At 44.7% G+C, this 18,529-nt stretch overlaps 1 protein-coding gene across 22 annotated transcripts in view; it reads left to right on the plus strand.

Moving 5' to 3' along the window:
* LRRFIP2 (LRR binding FLII interacting protein 2) overlaps positions 1-18,529 on the plus strand; it is a 94,121-nt gene that overhangs the window by 60,216 nt on the left and 15,376 nt on the right. For 10 of the 22 annotated variants that reach the window (XM_074199073.1, XM_074199082.1, XM_074199087.1 and 7 more), the window contains 5 exons: positions 2,088-2,156; positions 3,449-3,538; positions 6,254-6,298; positions 7,754-7,870; positions 9,408-9,479. In XM_074199073.1, the coding sequence (XP_074055174.1) occupies positions 2,088-2,156; positions 3,449-3,538; positions 6,254-6,298; positions 7,754-7,870; positions 9,408-9,479 (393 nt within the window). The remainder of the gene's footprint in view (positions 1-2,087; positions 2,157-3,448; positions 3,539-6,253; positions 6,299-7,753; positions 7,871-9,407; positions 9,480-18,529) is intronic. The other 12 variants (XM_074199085.1, XM_074199090.1, XM_074199092.1 and 9 more) reach the window with 4 other exon arrangements.

The following is an 18,529-nucleotide window of genomic DNA, read 5'->3' on the forward strand; positions in this document are numbered from 1 at the left end:
TGCAGAGTCCGGGCCTTCTTGTGCATGGAATGGCAAGCTCACCCATGTCAAGCTCAACAAGCTAACCCATGAATTCATTGGTCTTCTCCTCCTCCAGACTTGGGGAACCTAATCGTGGAGGTTTCTAGCATAGTTCTCAAACCTGTGCATGTGAGGGAGGCAATGTGGGGCAGTGGGAAGAGGCAGAAGACAGTACCTGCCACCTGTGGGACCTTGGGACGATCACTCGGCTTCTACCTCCCTCAGTATGTTCATCTGGAAAATGGGAGGTTTGGGTTATGGCCCCTAGAGTTTCCTTCCAGCTGTAGATTGATGATCCTTGGAGTTATTTCATTTTTCATGGAATACTGGGTGAGGCTCTGAAATGCTTTTCACCACAATCAGGTAGGTGAAAACAGGTTCATTAGCATCAACCCTAAAGGGTAGGGAAAAACTAGTTTGCAGACTGTTCTTATTCTTTCACTGTGGCCAGCTGCCTTTCCTGAGGTGAGTGAAGAATTAGTGGGATTCATATGAGCATAGGAATGTGAAAAGAATTTTCATATCTAGGGACAGATTTCTTTTCTCTTGCCTGTTCTAAGTCCATTCATTTTTTGGAAACTTCATATAATGGTTGATACCTTCAATTCATTCATTCATTTTAAAATGTGATAGATCTCTGGTCATCCATCCATCCATCCATCCATCCATCCATAGAACTTTGCCCTTTTGGTGGCCAGCCTGGTGTACTTCATCTTGGAGTGGAGTTCACTTTGGTCCATCAGCTCTCTTCCCAGGAAACAAGCTGAAGAGATCCAGCCAGGAGGATTTGGTTGTGTGATCAGAAATAGATTGATATACACATATATTTGCAAACAGAATTTCAGTATGAGCTTGTTTTATTTGGCAGAAGTCTTTTTTTTTGTTTTATTCTGTGCAGAACTATATGTAATTATTATGTGGCTTGTATAACTACATCATATTTGATGAAATTAAATTTTCAAGGATAAAAAATATTCAGCTTAAGTATATCAATATTTCTCTTGCCAATGGCTACATTTCAGCTGTCTAGTAGAAGTCCTTAGCCTTTCCTGTGACTTGGACTGCTACAGCAGTAGCGTCTTAAGATCCTCTCTGAGAATGTTTGTTGCCTATATTCAAAATGGAAGGAAAGGCAATGTCAGTTCGAAGTTAAGGAGAATAAAGATGAAATCTCTTTCTCTCTCTCTCCCCCTCTCTCCCTCCCTCCCAAGTTATGGACCCTCTGAAATCTATTCACAGACTACAGTGGGGTTCATGGACCCCAAGTTAAGAACCTAGGTTCTACAGGTATCTATATATAAATGTATGTAAAATTATAAAATTTGTACCATCTTCCTCACCCTCTTCCAATCTCCTGGACTAATAATTACATAGATTTCCAATAAATGAGTTATTGGCTGCTAGAGTCTTTATCCCAACAATCACAATAATTCTGCTTTTCTAATAATTTTCATAAACACACAAAGATTATTTTTGAACTAAGAAGCATTTCTTTTAAAAATTCTTTTAAAGTGGATAAATGGATATTCAGAGAGATTGACCTTATTTAAAATTATATATTGACTGTTTTGATTCTGCTTCTTGCTTCCTTTTTGGAGGTGAGTGGGGAAGGGAATAAATATTGATTAAGCACCTGCTGGGTGATGACCCTCTCTCTGCTCATCTGATTCTCACAGCTAGCTGGTGAGATGAGTGCTGAGGCCAGATCTGAATTCAAGTCTTTATGACTCCAGGCCCAGAGCTCAAATCACTGGCCGCCAAGCTTTGTCTCAGCCAGCCTGGGCCTCATTGCTGACCGGTGGAAGCTTTGGGCTGATTAACCCCTCCAGCCTCAGCCTTCCCAATACTGGGGTCACAGGCCTGGCCTCCAAACTTTTATAGTTAAGAAGAAAGACAAAATGTTGGATTATTTCTTGTGCCTCTCCCAGGGCAATCTTGGACTCTTCCCCATTCATGTCCCAAGGCATATTGTGTATGTGAGTGCTTGCTTAAGAGGAAGGATGACCCTGAACTTGTCCCTGCACCTCCAGGGCATATGTGTAATGATCTCCTTTTCACACGGACAGTTTTCAGATGATGACGCTGGGAGTTTGGCATCCTCGAGTCCTGCCAGCCAAGGGCGAAGAAGTAGTGTGGTGAGCTTGGTCTGCATGCTGGTCGCTTTCCCTACTTAAGGGCTTTGAGTTTTGTTTCTAATTGCCACAGCGTGCTTTTTCAAGCTCCTGTTGAATTGATTGTCCATGAACTACCATGTGGGATGGCCAACAGGCCAAGGGCATTTTTGTTGGGATTTAGCCCCAGACACAGATTCTGGAGGAGGCTCCTGGGCTTCCCAAGTGGGATACTTAGACATCATGACTTGGATTACATAGTTTGTCCTCTGGTCCCTTTCTGAAGTTTGAAGCCATGAATTGAGGCCTTAGAGCTCTTCATGATGTTGTTGTGTCATGTATGTGTGTCTTTTGTGCTGTAGCATTGTGGATAGAATACAATGTGCAGAAGACCAGGAGACCCTTGGGGCTAACTGTGCATCCCTGGCTGGTAGACTTGAGTTACAGCTTACAAGAGACCCTGATGGGCCTGCCCCTTTTAAAAATAGGTTGTGTTTGTTTATGTTGCCAAGCATGTAAAGTTGTTTCTAATACAAGGGGGATTGTGGGTCCTCACAGCCTTTGCACCCTTGTGGAAACAAACTTAAAGAGTAAGTAGGAGAAGCTGGTGGGGACGGGCCGGCCGGAGAGGAGCACCTGCCCAGGAAGGACAGCCTTCAGCACCTTGCTCAGAATCAGGGCTACCATACTCCAGGGATGGGGAGATGCCAACTTGGCAGAAAACATGTTTGAGGATCTAGAGTTTCTGTTGTAAAATTGACCTAGCCAATCTCCCTGAGGCTTGGCCCTTGGTTTCCTAGTGTCTTTTCCCATATAAAGGAATTAGCTCTTTTTATTGGTTCAAATCTTAACTTTTACAGGAGGATTTTCTTGCTGCTCCCCGAGATGACCTCTCATCTCCTCTGGGTACATGTCTTATATGTACCTACCATTAGAATCAGACCTCCCTGAGGACAGGGGCAGTCTTTAGCTTTTATATTGCCCAGTGCTTAGCATATTGCTTGGAAACTTAGTAAACTAAGGGTTTCATAAATGCTTTTTGATGAATTGGAAAGCTAAGATGGCACCAAATTGTCAGACATGAAGAAACTGATGTGGAATTGTTTTAGTGAGTTGTTAATGGGATATGTGTGTGTGTGTGTGGGGGGGGGTGTCTGTCCATTATGCTCAATGAAATATCGTCAACAGTAGCCACTTCTGGTCTATAATTTGTTTGGCTTCTTTTTTGACCTTTTCCTTCAAGTGTTCTGTTCTGCCCCAGTCATCCTTTCTCTCTTTACTGATCAGTAAATGACCTGATTTTTCTGACGTTGAAGGTGTCTGCCGCCGATTACTTTAGTCGTTCCAGTCGGAGGGGCAGTGTTGTGTCTGATGTGGACAGCGTCGTGATCCCAGATTGGAGCAATGTGAGTGCATTACATGGGCCAGGAGTGTGCATGTTGCAGGGCCTCCTGCTGAAGGCAGAGATTTCCTAGCTAACAAAGTGAAGTTTGCCTCCTTAGATGATTTATTTTTCAAATTAGAAACACAACTGTCTTGAAATAAACTTAGCAAATATAGAGAAGGCATCTACAAACTTGGTGTATTCTTGTTACTATCCTTTATTTGCCGGTATTGGGAAGGTGGGAGTTGTAACCATATTTCTACTTGATTCTGACTTAATGCCAGCACACTTTGGTTTTGGATGGGGGCTCAACTTCATTTTCTATTGGAGTGTTTATCTTGATAAAACATGTGTGAAATGCAGTCTCATTGTGTCAGCATTGAGCACAGTTGAGCTTTCCTGGTTCACAAGAGTGTTAGATCATTTAGTGAAGAGTCTGAATCAAAGAGGAATCCCAAATAGTTAAGCCAGTGATGATCATGGCCTCTTCTTTAGGAGCAAAGGCAGCAGATTATCAAGAGCTCCTGGGTTCAAGCCCAGCCCCTTCCCCTGTCCTGGCTGTGTGACCCTGAGCAATAAGGGCTAACAATTGCATGGCTCACATCTGCAAATAATTGGCAGAGGCGATCTCATTTTGATCCTCACCATATGCATGGGGGGAAGGTACTGGTTATAACTTCATTTTATAGATGAAGAAACTAAGGCAGGCCTGTTAAGTGATTTGCTCAGGATCCCATGGCTGGAAAGTGTCTGAATCTGTATCTGACCTCAGGTCTTGACTCTCCAAGTCAGTTGGCTCTACCCATTGCACCCCTTCCCCAAATAAAAAAGGTAGAGATTTTTTGGTTAGATGATTTAATTCTGATCCTATCTTAGTTGAATATCACCCTTAGAGTAGGATACCTGTGCTGTTTTCCTGTGTCCCCTCTCTGGGGGCCCAGGGTTTGAGTGCAAAATTCAGTTATTGATATTGGAGCAGTCAGGGAAGCTCCCCAGATGGGGGGAGGACATTGTCAGGACTGGGGAGCCTGTAGTCAGCGGCCCCAGATCAGTCAGGAGCACATCTGTCATGGCCTGTACAGAGGTGCAAGGCAGGATGCTTTGGAGGCACCGAGTGTTCGATCTCCTGCCTCTCCAGTACCTTGGATTTGGTCTGCCTAACTTGGGTGGGCCCCTCACCCCGGAATGGAAGCTCCTGAGGGCAGGGCCAGTTTCCTTTTGCCCCTCAGGGCTTGGAAGATACATTCTAAATGCTTGGTGCTTGAGGTCTCACCTCTTCCCTCTCTGGACCCCTGGAGCCACCCTATTGTTTCAGGGCCTGGACATCCTGGGGCAGCTGACTGAGAGCCCTGGCTCCCTGGTAGGATGCCAGGCTCAAGCAGTTTCTGCTGGCTTAGCTTTTCTTGACATGAAGGCCAGAGGCCCAGCAGTGCCGGTGCCCCTGGTGGAAGCTAGTATAATTCTGGCCACATCACTGCAGTCCCAAGAACTGGACTGCGGCAGGACAAGGGGGGGCGTTTCTACTGCCTTCCTCCCATAACTGCCGCAGGCTCTGCTGCGTGGCCAGTGGCCAGGGGCCGTACCAGGGAGAAGACAGCTGAACTGCTCCAGGGACATCCCAGAGAGACCACCTTGGAGGTGCCAGGGCTCAGCACCCCCGGGTTTGGCAGATGCTCGGCTCACTGTCACTTATGTAAGTGGGTTCAGGGGTGCTTTGCGGGTTAGGCTAATTAAGGAAGGGCTTTGTGTTAAACTTAAGAGTGCCTTAGTATTTTTAAAACGTTTCATTCGGCAGTGGACAAAAAGTGGAAAAGTGTTCCTTTGAGAGAGAGTTTGGTGAAAGGCAAGGACTCCTCATCAGTCCCAAAACAATGGGTAGTCTTTAGTTGACTCCAAGAGTCCCAGAGGCCAGATTCCCGGTATGTCTGAAGGTGCAGCACTATCATTGATCTCTGACATGTGAGGGGTGACACGTGGGCATCTGGAGGATCAAAATCAAGTGAAATGAATGTATTTAAGGCTTTTGTAGTTATTAGAGACACCCAAATCTCAGCAAAATCAAAGGGCTTAGAGGCTAAAATGACATGAGGATTGCTGAGGTCAGCTGGAGACAGAAAATGAATGTGGTAAATGGAGAAATGGAAGTATTTCATCTTACAAGTTAGAAGAATTTTGCTTAGAACCAATGGCTTGGTATGTAAACACTTTAACCCATTTTTGTCTGTCTTTATCATGCTTGTTTGAAGTACTGGAAGCTTAGGTCTGGAGAGACTCCCGGCTCTTGGGGATTTTCTCCAGTGAATTGGGGGCCACTTGTCCCCCCACCCCTGTTGGTCTGGCTCATTGGTAGTGTGGCTGCCAACTTTGGCCATTTCCATTTGGTTCCATTTCTCTGTGACTTGGGCATGAGGCCCTGACTTCATGGTGCTTCTCCATCCCAGATCTACTAACATTTGGCTTGAGTGAATAACTTCCTGTGACTGAGCTGGGGCCATCCCTCTTGTGTTCTTTCATGACTTCCTTGCTTCTCAGGAAACCCAGGACCCCAAGAACACATTTTCTTCTTTCACTTAATTGGAGTTTGATTCGTTGACCTTTCAGGGTTTGCAAATTTCATTCCAAATTTATGAGTTTGTTTAGGAGAGAGTGGAGAGTGCAGCATATTTGATGTCACATCCTTGAAAGTCTCCACCATGTGACTCTGGCTTGATTTTTACCTCTTATTTTTCTTTTCCAGTTGGATGAAAAGTGTGACAAGCAGTATGCTGAGATTTATACCAGGGTGAGTATTGACTGACTGCAAGAAGTTTTCTGCTGCCTTGATTCACCCTCCCCCTTGCTGCAGGGCCAAGTTGTTCCTCTTGTTCTCATCTGATCTCTTTTCCCAGAGTCCCCTTCAAAGCCAAATCAGCGAAGAAAGGGAATTTTTATTGTTGCTGCTGCTGTGGAATTTTTTCCCCTTTGACTCTTTGATTTAGCATCGTCCATTGAAAGCTGGTGGCGACTTGAGAGCCCAGTCCCTCATTCTGATGATGAGAAATCTGAAGCCAGAGAGATGAGGTTTGAGGTCAACCAGGCAAGGAGCACAGCCAAAGCTTGGGAACCCCCCCCTCCCCAAAGATCTGTCACTCTTCTATCCCTTTGGAAATGAATATTTAATGACAGGCATTAAAAACCTCAAGAAAAGTGGAGGTCCTCTGAACAGACTCCTACACACTGAGTTTTTCTTCAGAGAAATGAATTACTTTCAAAATACTATTTTGTTAAATACCTTTGTAGTATTTCTTTTTCTTTTCTTTAAATTTTATTTATTTAAGACAATGAAATTAAGTGACTTGCCCAAGATCACACAGGTAATTAAGTATCTGAGGTTGGATTTGAACTCAAGTCCTCCTGACTCCAGGGTGGTACTCTATCCACTGTGCCACCTAACTGCCCTTATAGTATTTTCTTCCTTTCTTCCTTCCTTTCTTCCTTCCTTCCTTCCTTCCTTCCTTCCTTCCTTCCTTCCTTCCTTTCTTCCTTCTTCTTTCTTTCTTCTTAGGTTTTTGCTAGGCAGTGGGGTTAAGTGGCTTGCCCAAGGCCACACAGCTAGGTAATTATTAAGTGTCTGAGGTCGGATTTGAACCCAGGGACTCCTGACTCCAGGGCTGGTGCTCTATCCTCTGCGCCACCTAGCTGCACCCCCCCCCCCCGTAGTATTTTCTAAGAAAGATTGGCCCATTATCTGAGGAAGACTCAGACTCATCAACCCAGAAAGACAGACATGTGTATGTCTTTGGGGGAAAGGCGTTGCCCCCAGCCACCAAGGAATATGGGGGCAGAAGGGGGATGCTGAGATCTGGCCTAGTAGAGGGTGAGAGTGTTGAGGGAGGATGAGCATGATTGTTTTGGAGACACACATCTCTGGGACTCAGTTTCCTCATTTTTAAAATGACAAGGTTAGATTCAGTAACCTTTGGAGAACCCTCTAGTTCTACATCTTTGATCTTGGGTCCCCAAACCACATTTTGTTATCTTTTTTTTTTTTAAAGTCAATCTACATCATCATCATTACAAATATTAACTTGAAGTCATCCTTCCTTCCCGGGACAAGACAGACACCATGGTGGCTTCCCAGCCTCTCACAATGCTAGGAGTCCTGGGGACCTGCTCACCTCCTCCCATGCCCATCTTTAGCCCCCAAGCCCTCCCAGAAGACATCAGGTGTGATGCTTTCATGTGGTCTTCCTTCTAGCCTTCTTCTCGCAACTCTGCCTCAGCAACAACACCCCTGAGTGGGAGTGCCTCCCGTCGAGGGAGCGGAGACACGGGCAGCTTTGTGGACCCGGACGCTTCATTAAGTGAATTACGGGTAAGGACGTGAACAGAACCCATGCACTTTCTTTAAAGACCCCAGGCCTCTCTGGGTAATTGGCCAAAAGCTGCAGGGCCTAATCTGGCCTCTAAGCTCAGAGGCAGGAGAGACAGTTCTTTTGTACCCTCAGTCATCACTCTAGAAGTCCAGGCCTACCCAGGCACTTTGAAGCTGGACAAAGTTGGGTCTTAGGCTATTTCCCTGAACCTTGCATGCCTGCCATTTCCTAAAAGCCAGAGGAGCTCTGCAAATATTAGCATGGTTTCCTCCAAAGTGAGTGCCTTCAGTTAGCAACCCTGTCTGGAGGCCAGAATGCCCTAACCTGGGTCTCTTAATGGGTTTTGTGCTGTGGATCCCCTGGGCCCTCTGGGCAAGACAATGTAGGATTTCAAAAGAACTAATTATATTGAAATATAGTTATCAAATATTTTTTAGAAGTTCCTGGATTCCAGTTTAGTGAGTCCCCTTCAGTTCTGCCTGCCCTTGATTTCCATGTTCACCAGAGATAAGAGTATGTCATCTAGTTGGGTCATGAGTCTTTAGTTAAGGGGGCAATTCCTTTTTCCTTGACCCTTCTGGGATGGTGGCAGGTCAGCCGTGAGGTTCAAGGCAGGTGCCTGGAGGGAAGAGAAACAAAGAAATCCCAGTGAGGTTCGAGTTGGCCCAAGTCCTTTCTGAATGGTGCCATGGTCATCCTAGAGGAACTCACCCCACCAGGGAGGCCCAGCTGTCCATAGCTTTGATCCCATGGCCACCCTCCACCATCACCTCTCCCCCACTCAGTGACTGGGTTTCTAGGAGGAATCTGCATGTTCAGTGTTTTAGAATTGAACTCAATCTGTGTCAAAGGTGCAGTTTGAGTCATTCTTGGCAAGCTATTTCCCCACGTCCTAAAGGGAGAAATGAAACTATAGACAGTAAACTTTTTAATGAAGTAGTTTTACCACAGATTTGTTGGCAGCAGATGCAGGGTGAGGCACCTTGTCTTGAGTGGTCATTAGCTTGGATGTGACCCTCTGAGGCTCCTTGGGCCTCAAGGGCACTAGGAAGCTGTGCCAGTAGAAGGAACGCAAACTAGGGCACTACTGTGATGCCACCAAGGTCACAAAGGTGGGCTTGTTCCCTGCCCTTGAGTGAGTGACCACCTGGGTTTGGCTTAGCTATTCTACCTCGGCAGAGCACCTCATAAGGTCCAGGATGGGCCAGAGAGTCTGTTTGGGTAGAGGGAGGGGCGGGTCACCAGTTCTCAAGTTGTGGGAATAAGTATGGAACAATGAATACAATTTTCAGCCCCGAGTTTAGCGATGAAGAGGGTCATGTGGTCTTGCCCAGAGGCCTTCATCCTGCTCTTCCTCCTGCTTGCCCTCTAGCCCTTTCTGGTCATCTCGAGTAAGAGTTGTGCCTGGCTTCCCTTTCATTTGTCTGCTAGCAATCTGAATGGATAAAGCTTAATTCTGTTTCCTTTGGAAATTTTTAAGCTGTAAATTATTTTTCTGCATGATTTTCTGCAATGGTTTCTTCTCCTGTCCTGCAGGATATCTATGATCTTAAGGACCAGATACAAGATGTAGAAGGGAGATACATGCAGGGGCTTAAGGAGCTCAAGGTACCAGGGTTCCAGCCTTTATTCTCAGCATGCTTTCTGTACAAACCCCTGGTGTCTGTGGAGGCTTCAGCTCCACGAGGACTGACCTCGCTGCACAGCTTTACTAACAATGTTTGTCTCCAAAGCATGTGCTTAACCCGTTCTTCCCCCCCATTCCTCCAGGAAGAGTCACCCTGGAGTCAGTGACATCACCATTGTCTTCAGGCCCTGGACCAGTAACCTTCCCAAGGAGCCCTGGGTTGTCACTTACTTCACCTTTGCATAGGAAGGTGTAGAGACACCTTTGAAAATAATCGTGAGAGCAATGGAGAGGGGGAGGGGAAAAGTTGGGGGTCTGGAGCTCCCTCTGCTTTGATGGAGTCATTAGCCCATACACTGAAGTCACGGCAGGGTGGGAACAGTACTCTTACAGGTTGATACTAAAATAGACTTCATCAACTCCTAACTACTTTTAGTATTATTATTCTCATACTGCTAGGACTAGATGAGACTGTAGAGGTAACCCCAGACCCCTCATTTTACAGCCAAAGGAACTGAGGGTTCAGAGGTGAGATGATTTTTGTCTAAGTCCCAACATTTATCACACACCTGCCATGGGCCAGCACTGGGTTAATTCACCAGCTATCAGGGTAGTTGAGGCAGGCTTCCTGTGGAATGTAGGAGTTTATCTGGGATTTGAAGGAAGCCAGGAAGCAGAGAGAAGGAGGGAGAGCATTCTACCCAGAAGACCACCAGATCAGGAAATCTGATGGCTTGAGGCTGGGAGATACCTACAGTGAGGGTGTGACCTGAATAAAGATCCAGCAAAGGGGGCTGAGAAAGATCATTCAGAGAGGGTGGGGGAGAACCCAGAGAGCAGGGTCCCAGAAACTCAAAGCAAAGACAGCATCACTGAGAAGAAGGTGATCAACAATGTCGGAGGCTGCAGAGAGGTCCAAGTTGCCACAGGAGAGAGAAAAATCATTGGGGTTGATAATTAAGAGATTGTTGTGTTACTTTGGGAAGAGTGATTTCACTGGATTGAGGAGGTCAGAACCAGAGAGTGAGAGGCTGGAAGTGGATGCCCCCAAGAGGGCACAGAGGTGTGGGCTGAGAGCTAGTGGGGAGCTTATCTTTGAGGATGGACCTGTGTTTGTATTAAATCAGGATAGGTGGAAGATAAGTAAGAGAGTGGGAATGAGAGAAGAGGCAGTCTGCTGAGGGGACAGGATGGGATGGAATCCTGTGTGTCTGCTGAGGGGTTGACCGAGACCAGAAGGACCTGCTCTTATTGGGAGAGTGGGATAAGGGAGGAGAGATGGCAGAAACTCTTAGAAAGGAGAAGGTGAAATGAGGGAGCTTAGGTAACAGGGAGCAGAGCCAGAATTCAAACCCAGCTCTTCTGACCAGGGATCTAGTGCTTGTTTCACTCTAAGAGGAGTCTCTGTCCATAGAGCAAAAATTGAAGTTATATATTGTAGCAAATGGAAGAAAGCTCATTTGGAAAAGTGTTCTGTCAGAGACCATTCAAGTATTCATTCCTAGAAGATTTGGAAGTCAATGGAATTGCCAGGTTGGAGGAATCCAAAGCCAGAAGGAAGGTGACTAGGAGAAATTTCAGCAACCTCAGATAAGCAGATGATGCCATCTAATGCAGAGACGAAGAGGAATTGAGGCAACCTCTTGATGAGGGCAAAACTTAACATCAGCATCTTGTCAGCTGGCCGTTACTTCCTGGCAAACAGGGAGGAGAATTGGAGGCAGTTTCAGATTTTATATTCTTGGGCTCAAAGATCACTGCAGAAAGTGACTTAGCCATGAAACTAGATCTGACTTTATTTGTGTAAGAAGTTTGTAATTGTATCACCTAGTTTCTGAGTTTGTCTTGGCAGGTAGACTCCCAAGTATTTTGGGTTGAATACAGTTACCTTAAATGGAATTTCTCTCTGTCTCTCACTGCTGGGCCTTGTAAGTAATTTCTAGAAATGCTGATAATTTATGTGGGTTTACTTTATATCCTGCAACTTTGCTGAAGTGGTTAATTGTTTCAAATCATTTTTTCCTCTGATTTTCTCTGATTCTCTGGGATTCTCTAAGAATACCGTTATATCATCTGCAACAAATGATAGTTTTGCTTCCTCATTGCTTATTCTGATTCCCTCAATTTCTTTTCTTCTTGTTAAAGTTGAAGTTTCTAGTATAATATTGAATAAATAGGGATGATAGTGGACATCCTTGTTTCACCCTGATCTTAGGAGAAAGGCTTCTTGCTTATTTCCATTCCATATAAGGCTTGCTGATGGTTTTAGATAGATATTGCTTATCATTTTAAGAAAAACTCCATTTATTCCTTCTCTCTCTCTCTCTCTCTCTAGTATTTTTAATAGGAATGGGTGCTATAATTTGTCAAAAGCTTTTTTTGGCATCTATTGAGATAATCAAAGGATCTCTGTTAGTTTTTTAAAATGATATGGACAGTTATGGCCATGAAATTAAAAGATGTTTACTCCTTGGAAGGAAAGCCCTGGCAAATCTAGACAGCAGACTAAAAGACAGACATCACTTTGCCCACAAAAGTCTATAATAGTCTTTTCCATTATCAGTTTATGACGGTGAGAGTTGGACTATAAAGGAAAACTGACACTGCAGAATTGATGCTTTTGAGTTATGGTGCTGGAGGAAACTTTTGAGAGTCTCTTGAGTAAGGAGATCTAATCAGTCAGTACTTAATTCAGCCTATTCACTAAGAGGTTCAATCCTGAAGCTGTAGCTTAAACACGACCATATAATGAGATGATGAGATTGGAAAAGGCCCTGAAGTTGGGAAAGATTGATGGCAAAAGGAGAAGAGGTCTGCAGAGGTTGGGATGGCTAGAGAATAGTGTCTTGGAAACATGAACTTGGGCAGACTTCAAAAGACAGTGGAGGAGATAGCCATGGGCCAAAGAGCTGCACATGACAGAACCAAGAAAAGGAATTGCAATTCATCTTTAATTCAAAACAAAAGTTCAATAGTACTTGCAAAGTATTACCCCGGGAGCCAATCTTTGTGTTGTGTTTCGAAAACTGGCTCTTGTGAACCATGTTGACCTTCTTTCTTAGCAGACCTCAGTGGTCTAGAAGGGTGGCCAGTCAGCGGGCATTCATCATTGCTCTAAATTGGAACACTGAAGTTGGGCCTTGAGATGAGCCATGGACCCCATTGGGAATGCTCCCATCTTAGTGGAGGCCTAAAGGAGCTAAGCCACCCAAAGACACCCAGTATGGAAAAGCCTGGTGTGGAGATCTGTCTGCCAGGGGGGTGGATGGGATCAGATACCCCAGGCCAAAATATCACACACTGGAATGGATGACGGCAGGGCAGAAGCCCCGGTCACACCACACTGGGTCAGCTAGGACAGGCAAGGGGATCTGCTGGGTTAAACCCACATCATCTGGACTACCAGGCTCAGAATATCATACACCAGAAAAACAGCCCACAGAGGGGAAAGTGACTTACTTTCAACCTTTGGTCCTGTTACTCATAGGAGGGGAGGGGAGGGGAGCCTGGAGAGTCAGGCTAAGATCAAGCACATGGTCAGAATTTTTTTTTTTTTGCACTTTTGAGTTTTAAAGTTTCTATCATTAAAATGCCCTTCCCTACAACCACCTCCCCCCCTTAATTCCTGGGACCTGTTATTCGTCTGCCTTTGTAGACAAATTTTTCTTCTCAGCCAAAGCTAAATCCATTTGAGCATCATAAAGACATTATCTTATAAATTCCTAGGTCCCTTTGATTTTGTTGTTAGCCCTGTGCCCAGTGTAGCTGGCAGACCCATCAGAGCTCAGCTTGGCATATTAGCCCATGACTGCAGGGTCAGTAAAAATGGTGACCCTGGGGCGGCTAGGTGGCGCAGTGGATAAAGCACCAGCCCTGGAGTCAGGAGTCCCTGAGTTCAAATCCGGCCTCAGACACTTAATAATGACCTAGCTGTGTGGCCTTGGGCAAGCCACTTGACCCCATTTGCCTTGCAAAAAACTTAAAAAAAATGGCGACCCTTCCTAAGTGACTTTCCTTTGAGTAGCTTCATTTAAATTATGATTTTTTAAAATATTTTATTAGTTTTCCATTTATTTACAATCGTAGTATAAGGTTTTGAATTTACAATTTTACCCCCACCCTCCCCTCCCCCCATCCCTCCACAGAAGGTAGTCTGATGATCTTGGCATTGTTTCCCTGCTATACATTGAATGTGTTGAGGTAAAAAGGCATTTTTTTTCTTTTAGGATTTTGCAAGGCAAATGGGGTCAAGTGGCTTGCCCAAGGCCACACAGCTAGGTCATTATTAAGTGTCTGAGTTTGGATTTGAACCCAGGTACTCCTGAGTCCAAGGCTGGTGCTTTATCCACTGCGCCACCTAGCTGCCCCTAAAAAGGCATTTCTTGAAGGTGATTTAGCATACCAAAGAGCTCCTACTCCGGGCTTTCTGTCTGAATATCTGGAGACCTGGTTTCTTGTTGGCTATGGAGAAAGGGCCACCTGTCCTTATGTATTTGAATGATGTCCTCATTCAGCCATTTCCTCAGCTCTGAAATGGTGGAGTTTACCCATATCCATGAATCTGGAGGTTCCTTGTAGCTCTAAAGTGCTGTGATCATCAGTTCCGACTCCCTGCAGGAGGAGGAAGAGGAGGAGGAGGAGAAGTCCAGCAGCAGAACAAGAGAACTGACTAACTGGCACTTTGGTTTTCCCTTTAAGAGTAATATGTGCCCTCAGACTGGGTGAATATTTAATGTTTGCCAAGCTTAGTAGTGAAGAACTAAGTTTTATGTTAAAACCTCCTTTTAATCTGGATTCAGTCAGAATTGACAAAAGTGATGTCTGTTCTCCATCCTCATTTTAGGGAACATTCTTCTCAAGATTCCCTTAGCCCCCCCCATGGCCGAGAATTGGACTGATGATACAAGATAGACAGGGTGGGAGCCCTCTGCTTCCCCTCCCTCCTTGGGCAGTGCCAGAATTCTGGGTCTCTGGACTCCATCTGCCCTGACCTTCCGTCTCCTTCACTATAGCTAGTGCAGAGTTTCTGGCCTCATATTGCAGGGCTTCATATATGTGGACTGGAGCCTAGGTGTCCCATGCCTTCCCTGACCATTTGGGGCATCTTTGTGTTTGGGGAGGTTGTTTCCCAAAATCTGCCCAGACAGCCCGTGACCCTCTCAGCTGAGCTCCCCTTCACCAGTTCAAGTCACAGTCATTGATAACCACCCATCCTACAAGCCTTTGATCCATGTCCTCCCAAGACCTCTACGGTAGCCCACTGCTCTCCATTCCCCCATCATTTCTCCCTCTTGCCCCTGATCAGTCCTTATCTTTCTGTCATATTGTTACTTAATGGCATCCCTCCTTTCTCCTCTTCTCCAGAGTTCTTTGCGGCTTATATTTAGGTTGCACCTGCTTTCCCCACTATGCACTTCTCCATCGCCCTCAGGTTAGGTCAAACACTACCAGACGCTGGACATAAAAAAGCAAAACCAGCTCCATTCTCATGGGAGAGACAACATCTAGACCCAAGCTTCAACGTGCAAGCATTGTAAACGAGAGGTGGTCTTGGAGGGAAGGCAGTACCCTGGAAGGGGGACTAGGAGACTCGTCTTGTGGAAGGCAAGATTCTAGTGAGACTTGAAGCCAGTAGATAGATATCAGGGACAGCCAGTGAAAGGATGGGGCATGGGGGGAGGAACTGTGAGGTTCTGAAGGGGGCCTTGAGGATGTTCATGGACTTTGATCCCAAGAGAACATAAGCGACTACCAGCCCAACGCCTAGTCTCCCATTTATGTAAAGTTATCATCTGCCTTGTCTATACATACACTGAAGGGATGGACTCACAGATGTGATCCTGTTTAGGGCTGCACCAAGCAGGACAGACTGACTTACTGAAGGTCTTTGCCACTGTGATGGGAGAGATCCATTGCAGAGTCTAGGATGGAAGAAGACTCGTTTTGCATGGTGATCGTCTCCAGAACAGAAACTCTCTTTGTGGATGGCATTGTTGAGCACCAACACTCCAAGGTTGACTGGTCTATACAGCAAAGAAGCATTAGATGAGACCTACCTGCTGCCCGTATCTCTGCCTAGGTCTGAATGGATGCTTCATGGAATTTGACTTGGACAGCGAAGTGGAGGGCATTTACTCAGTCTTCCCAGAGGAGCCGGAGTTAATGTGTGTCCTGAGGCCATTCGTCCAGACTGACTCTGCCTTCAACTTCCATTGGATTGTATTATCAGAATGGTCTTTCTAGTTGTGACCTCTCTCCTTCCCAACTAGAGCTGTTATTCCTCCTCCCCATTTGCCATTGTCTTTCTTTCCCTAGAAGCTCCACTTTTGTGATCTCCAAGTGTGATAGGCCCAGATTTATAAATTTCCTTTTTTTTTTTTTTTTTTTTAGTTTTTTTCCTTTAGTTTTTACAAGGCAATGGGGTTAAGTGGCTTGCCCAAGGTCACACAGCTAAATAATTATTAAGTATCTGAGGCCAGATTTAAACTCAGGTACTCCTGACTCCAAGGCCCCTGCTCTGTCCACTGTGCCACCTAGCTGCCCCGATTTTATAAATTTCAAGGAGAGAATTCTCCTATTGATGTCTGCAGGCATTTCTAGGGTTCTAATCTGATGACAAGCTGCCCTAGAAATGAGGCATTTTCAAGTTTGCCAAGAGTCACGGGACAGTCTCATTTGAGCCTGACCACAGCCCCCTAAGGGGAGGTGATGTAAGTATTAGATGAGAAAACTGAGGCAGAGAAATAGAAGGATCCACACAGTTAGCCAGGATCAGAGGCAGGAGTTAACCCTCTCTTTTCTGGACTCTTAAGTCTAGTGTTCCATCTACCCTGTGTATTTGTGTGTGTGTGTGTGTGTGTGTGTGTGTGTGTGTGTGTGTGTCTACTGTTGTGCTTGGCCCAGCGATATCTGGAAATGAATGTGTCTAAAAGCAAACTACTCACTTCAAACTGGTTTTTCTTTGTTACTTTACAGTTTCTTTGAACACTGTTGCCATTTTCCTCATCTTGCCCAGCCTAAAGTTTCTTCATTCCCCTTCCTCCATTCAGTTATTCCTACAGGTTTTTCTGTTTTTCCTTCATCCTCTGTCATTGCTCTTTCTTATTCTTCTGGGCATCTAGGTGGATCAGTGTTTAGAGCCCTGGCCTTGGAGTCAGGAGGACAGGAGATCAAATCCAGCCTCAGATATTTGACTCTTACTAGCTGTGTGACCTTGGGCAAGTCACTTCACCCTGAATGCCTCAAACCAGGGTCATCTCCAGTCATCTTGATTCCTATCTAACCACTGGACCAGATGGCTCTGGGAGAGAAAGTGAGGTTGGTGACTTAGTACAGCTTCTCACTCCAATCCAATTCACATACTTGTCATGGCATCACTTCCCTGATGTCAAGGTGGCCTTCAAAAATGGAAGTATAGTGGGGTGGCTAGGTGGCGCAGTGGATAGAACACTGGCCCTGGAGTCAGGAGTACTTGAGTTCAAATCCGCTCTCAGACACTTAATAATTACCTAGCTGTGTGGCCTTAGGCAAGCCACTTAACTCCATTGCCTTGCAAAAAAAAAACCCTAAAAAAAAATGAAGTACAAACATTATTCTTGTTCTTTTAACATCAACCTGGGCTCAGCCCTTGTGACTTTATCCTTGCCCTGCCTGCCTTCCTTTGGTCTCTGTGAGTACTTGGAAAGAAACTTGTGATGCATCCAGTTCAAATCTGTGACTGCCTTGAGGTAGGGGCTTCTCAACAGTTGTACACAGATACACTAGTAGACCTGACTATTTAGTCAGTTGTGATTCTTGAGAAAAGAAAACATTGTTGATGGCAGCTTCTGTGCCCCAGGAACTTAGAGAGGAAACAGCCATCAAATGGAGGAAAGGAAGAAAAATCAGTCTTCTAGCTACCATTTTAAAAAATATTTTTCCCCAATTACATATTAAAATAATTTTTAAACTTTTTTTTGAAAGTTTGGGTTTCCTCCTTCCTTCTCTTCCTTCCCTGAGATAAAAAATAATCCACATCATGTAAAATCTTTCCATATTAGTTCTTTCATACAAAAAGACTCAAATAAGAAAGAGACAAGGAATATGTTTCAGACTGTATTAAGATGGTGCTAATTCTTTCCCTGGGTTTTGGATCACCATTAGCTGAGAGTAGCTAAGTCATTCACAGTTCTTCATCGAACAATATTACCGTTACTGTGTACAGTGTTCTCCTGGTTTGACTCACTTCACTGTACATCAGTTTATGTAAATTCAGGTTTTTCTGAAGCCATGCTTAGAGAATGTCATTTCTTAGAGCATACTAACATTCCATCATAATCATGTACTACAACTCGTTCAGCCATTCCCCCATTGGTGGGGCGTCCTCTCAATTTCCAGTTCTTAGCCTCTACGAAAAGAGCTGCTTTATGATGCCTTATTTCATGGCATAGCTCTCCACTCTGTCCTCTATGTATGCCCGGAATATAACGGTCCTGAAGGGTGTGAGATCCTGGACCTAGACGGGTCCTCCCTCCCCACCTCTTAGAGGTTTTTAGGTGAGACCAAGCTATAAAGAAGTTTTGTTCTATTTTTCTGCTACTCTTGATAACTAATATTTCTTTGGATGGATCAAGGAGTAGTCTCCAGGAGGAAAAAAAACCATGGATCCACATTTTCTCAGCTATATATTTAGTTGTTTATTTAGTCCTTAGTTTTAGTTGGAAAATTGCTCTTAAGTAAAAACTTTACCCTTAAACAGGATAAGACTTTTTATACAGAGATTTAAATAAAAAGTTTTCATTATTTTAAAAGCAGTCATATTTTTACAAGTACTGCTTATTTACTTTGAAACTTTTAATTGAAGATTAGAAATGGTTATTTACAGACAAGTTCATATGCTTTATAGACTCTAACATATCAAATTCTTGAAAAAATATTAAAAATACAAGCCAAATTCCAAGAGAGTTAGGAATTCCTGTGGTGAGAGAGGTCCTCTCTGCATGTTACTAAAACTTTTGAAGTGAATAAACATCCACTGGTAACAGGAGCACAC

Source organism: Macrotis lagotis, chromosome 8, assembly GCF_037893015.1.
Source record: "Macrotis lagotis isolate mMagLag1 chromosome 8, bilby.v1.9.chrom.fasta, whole genome shotgun sequence".
NCBI lineage: Eukaryota > Metazoa > Chordata > Mammalia > Peramelemorphia > Peramelidae > Macrotis > Macrotis lagotis.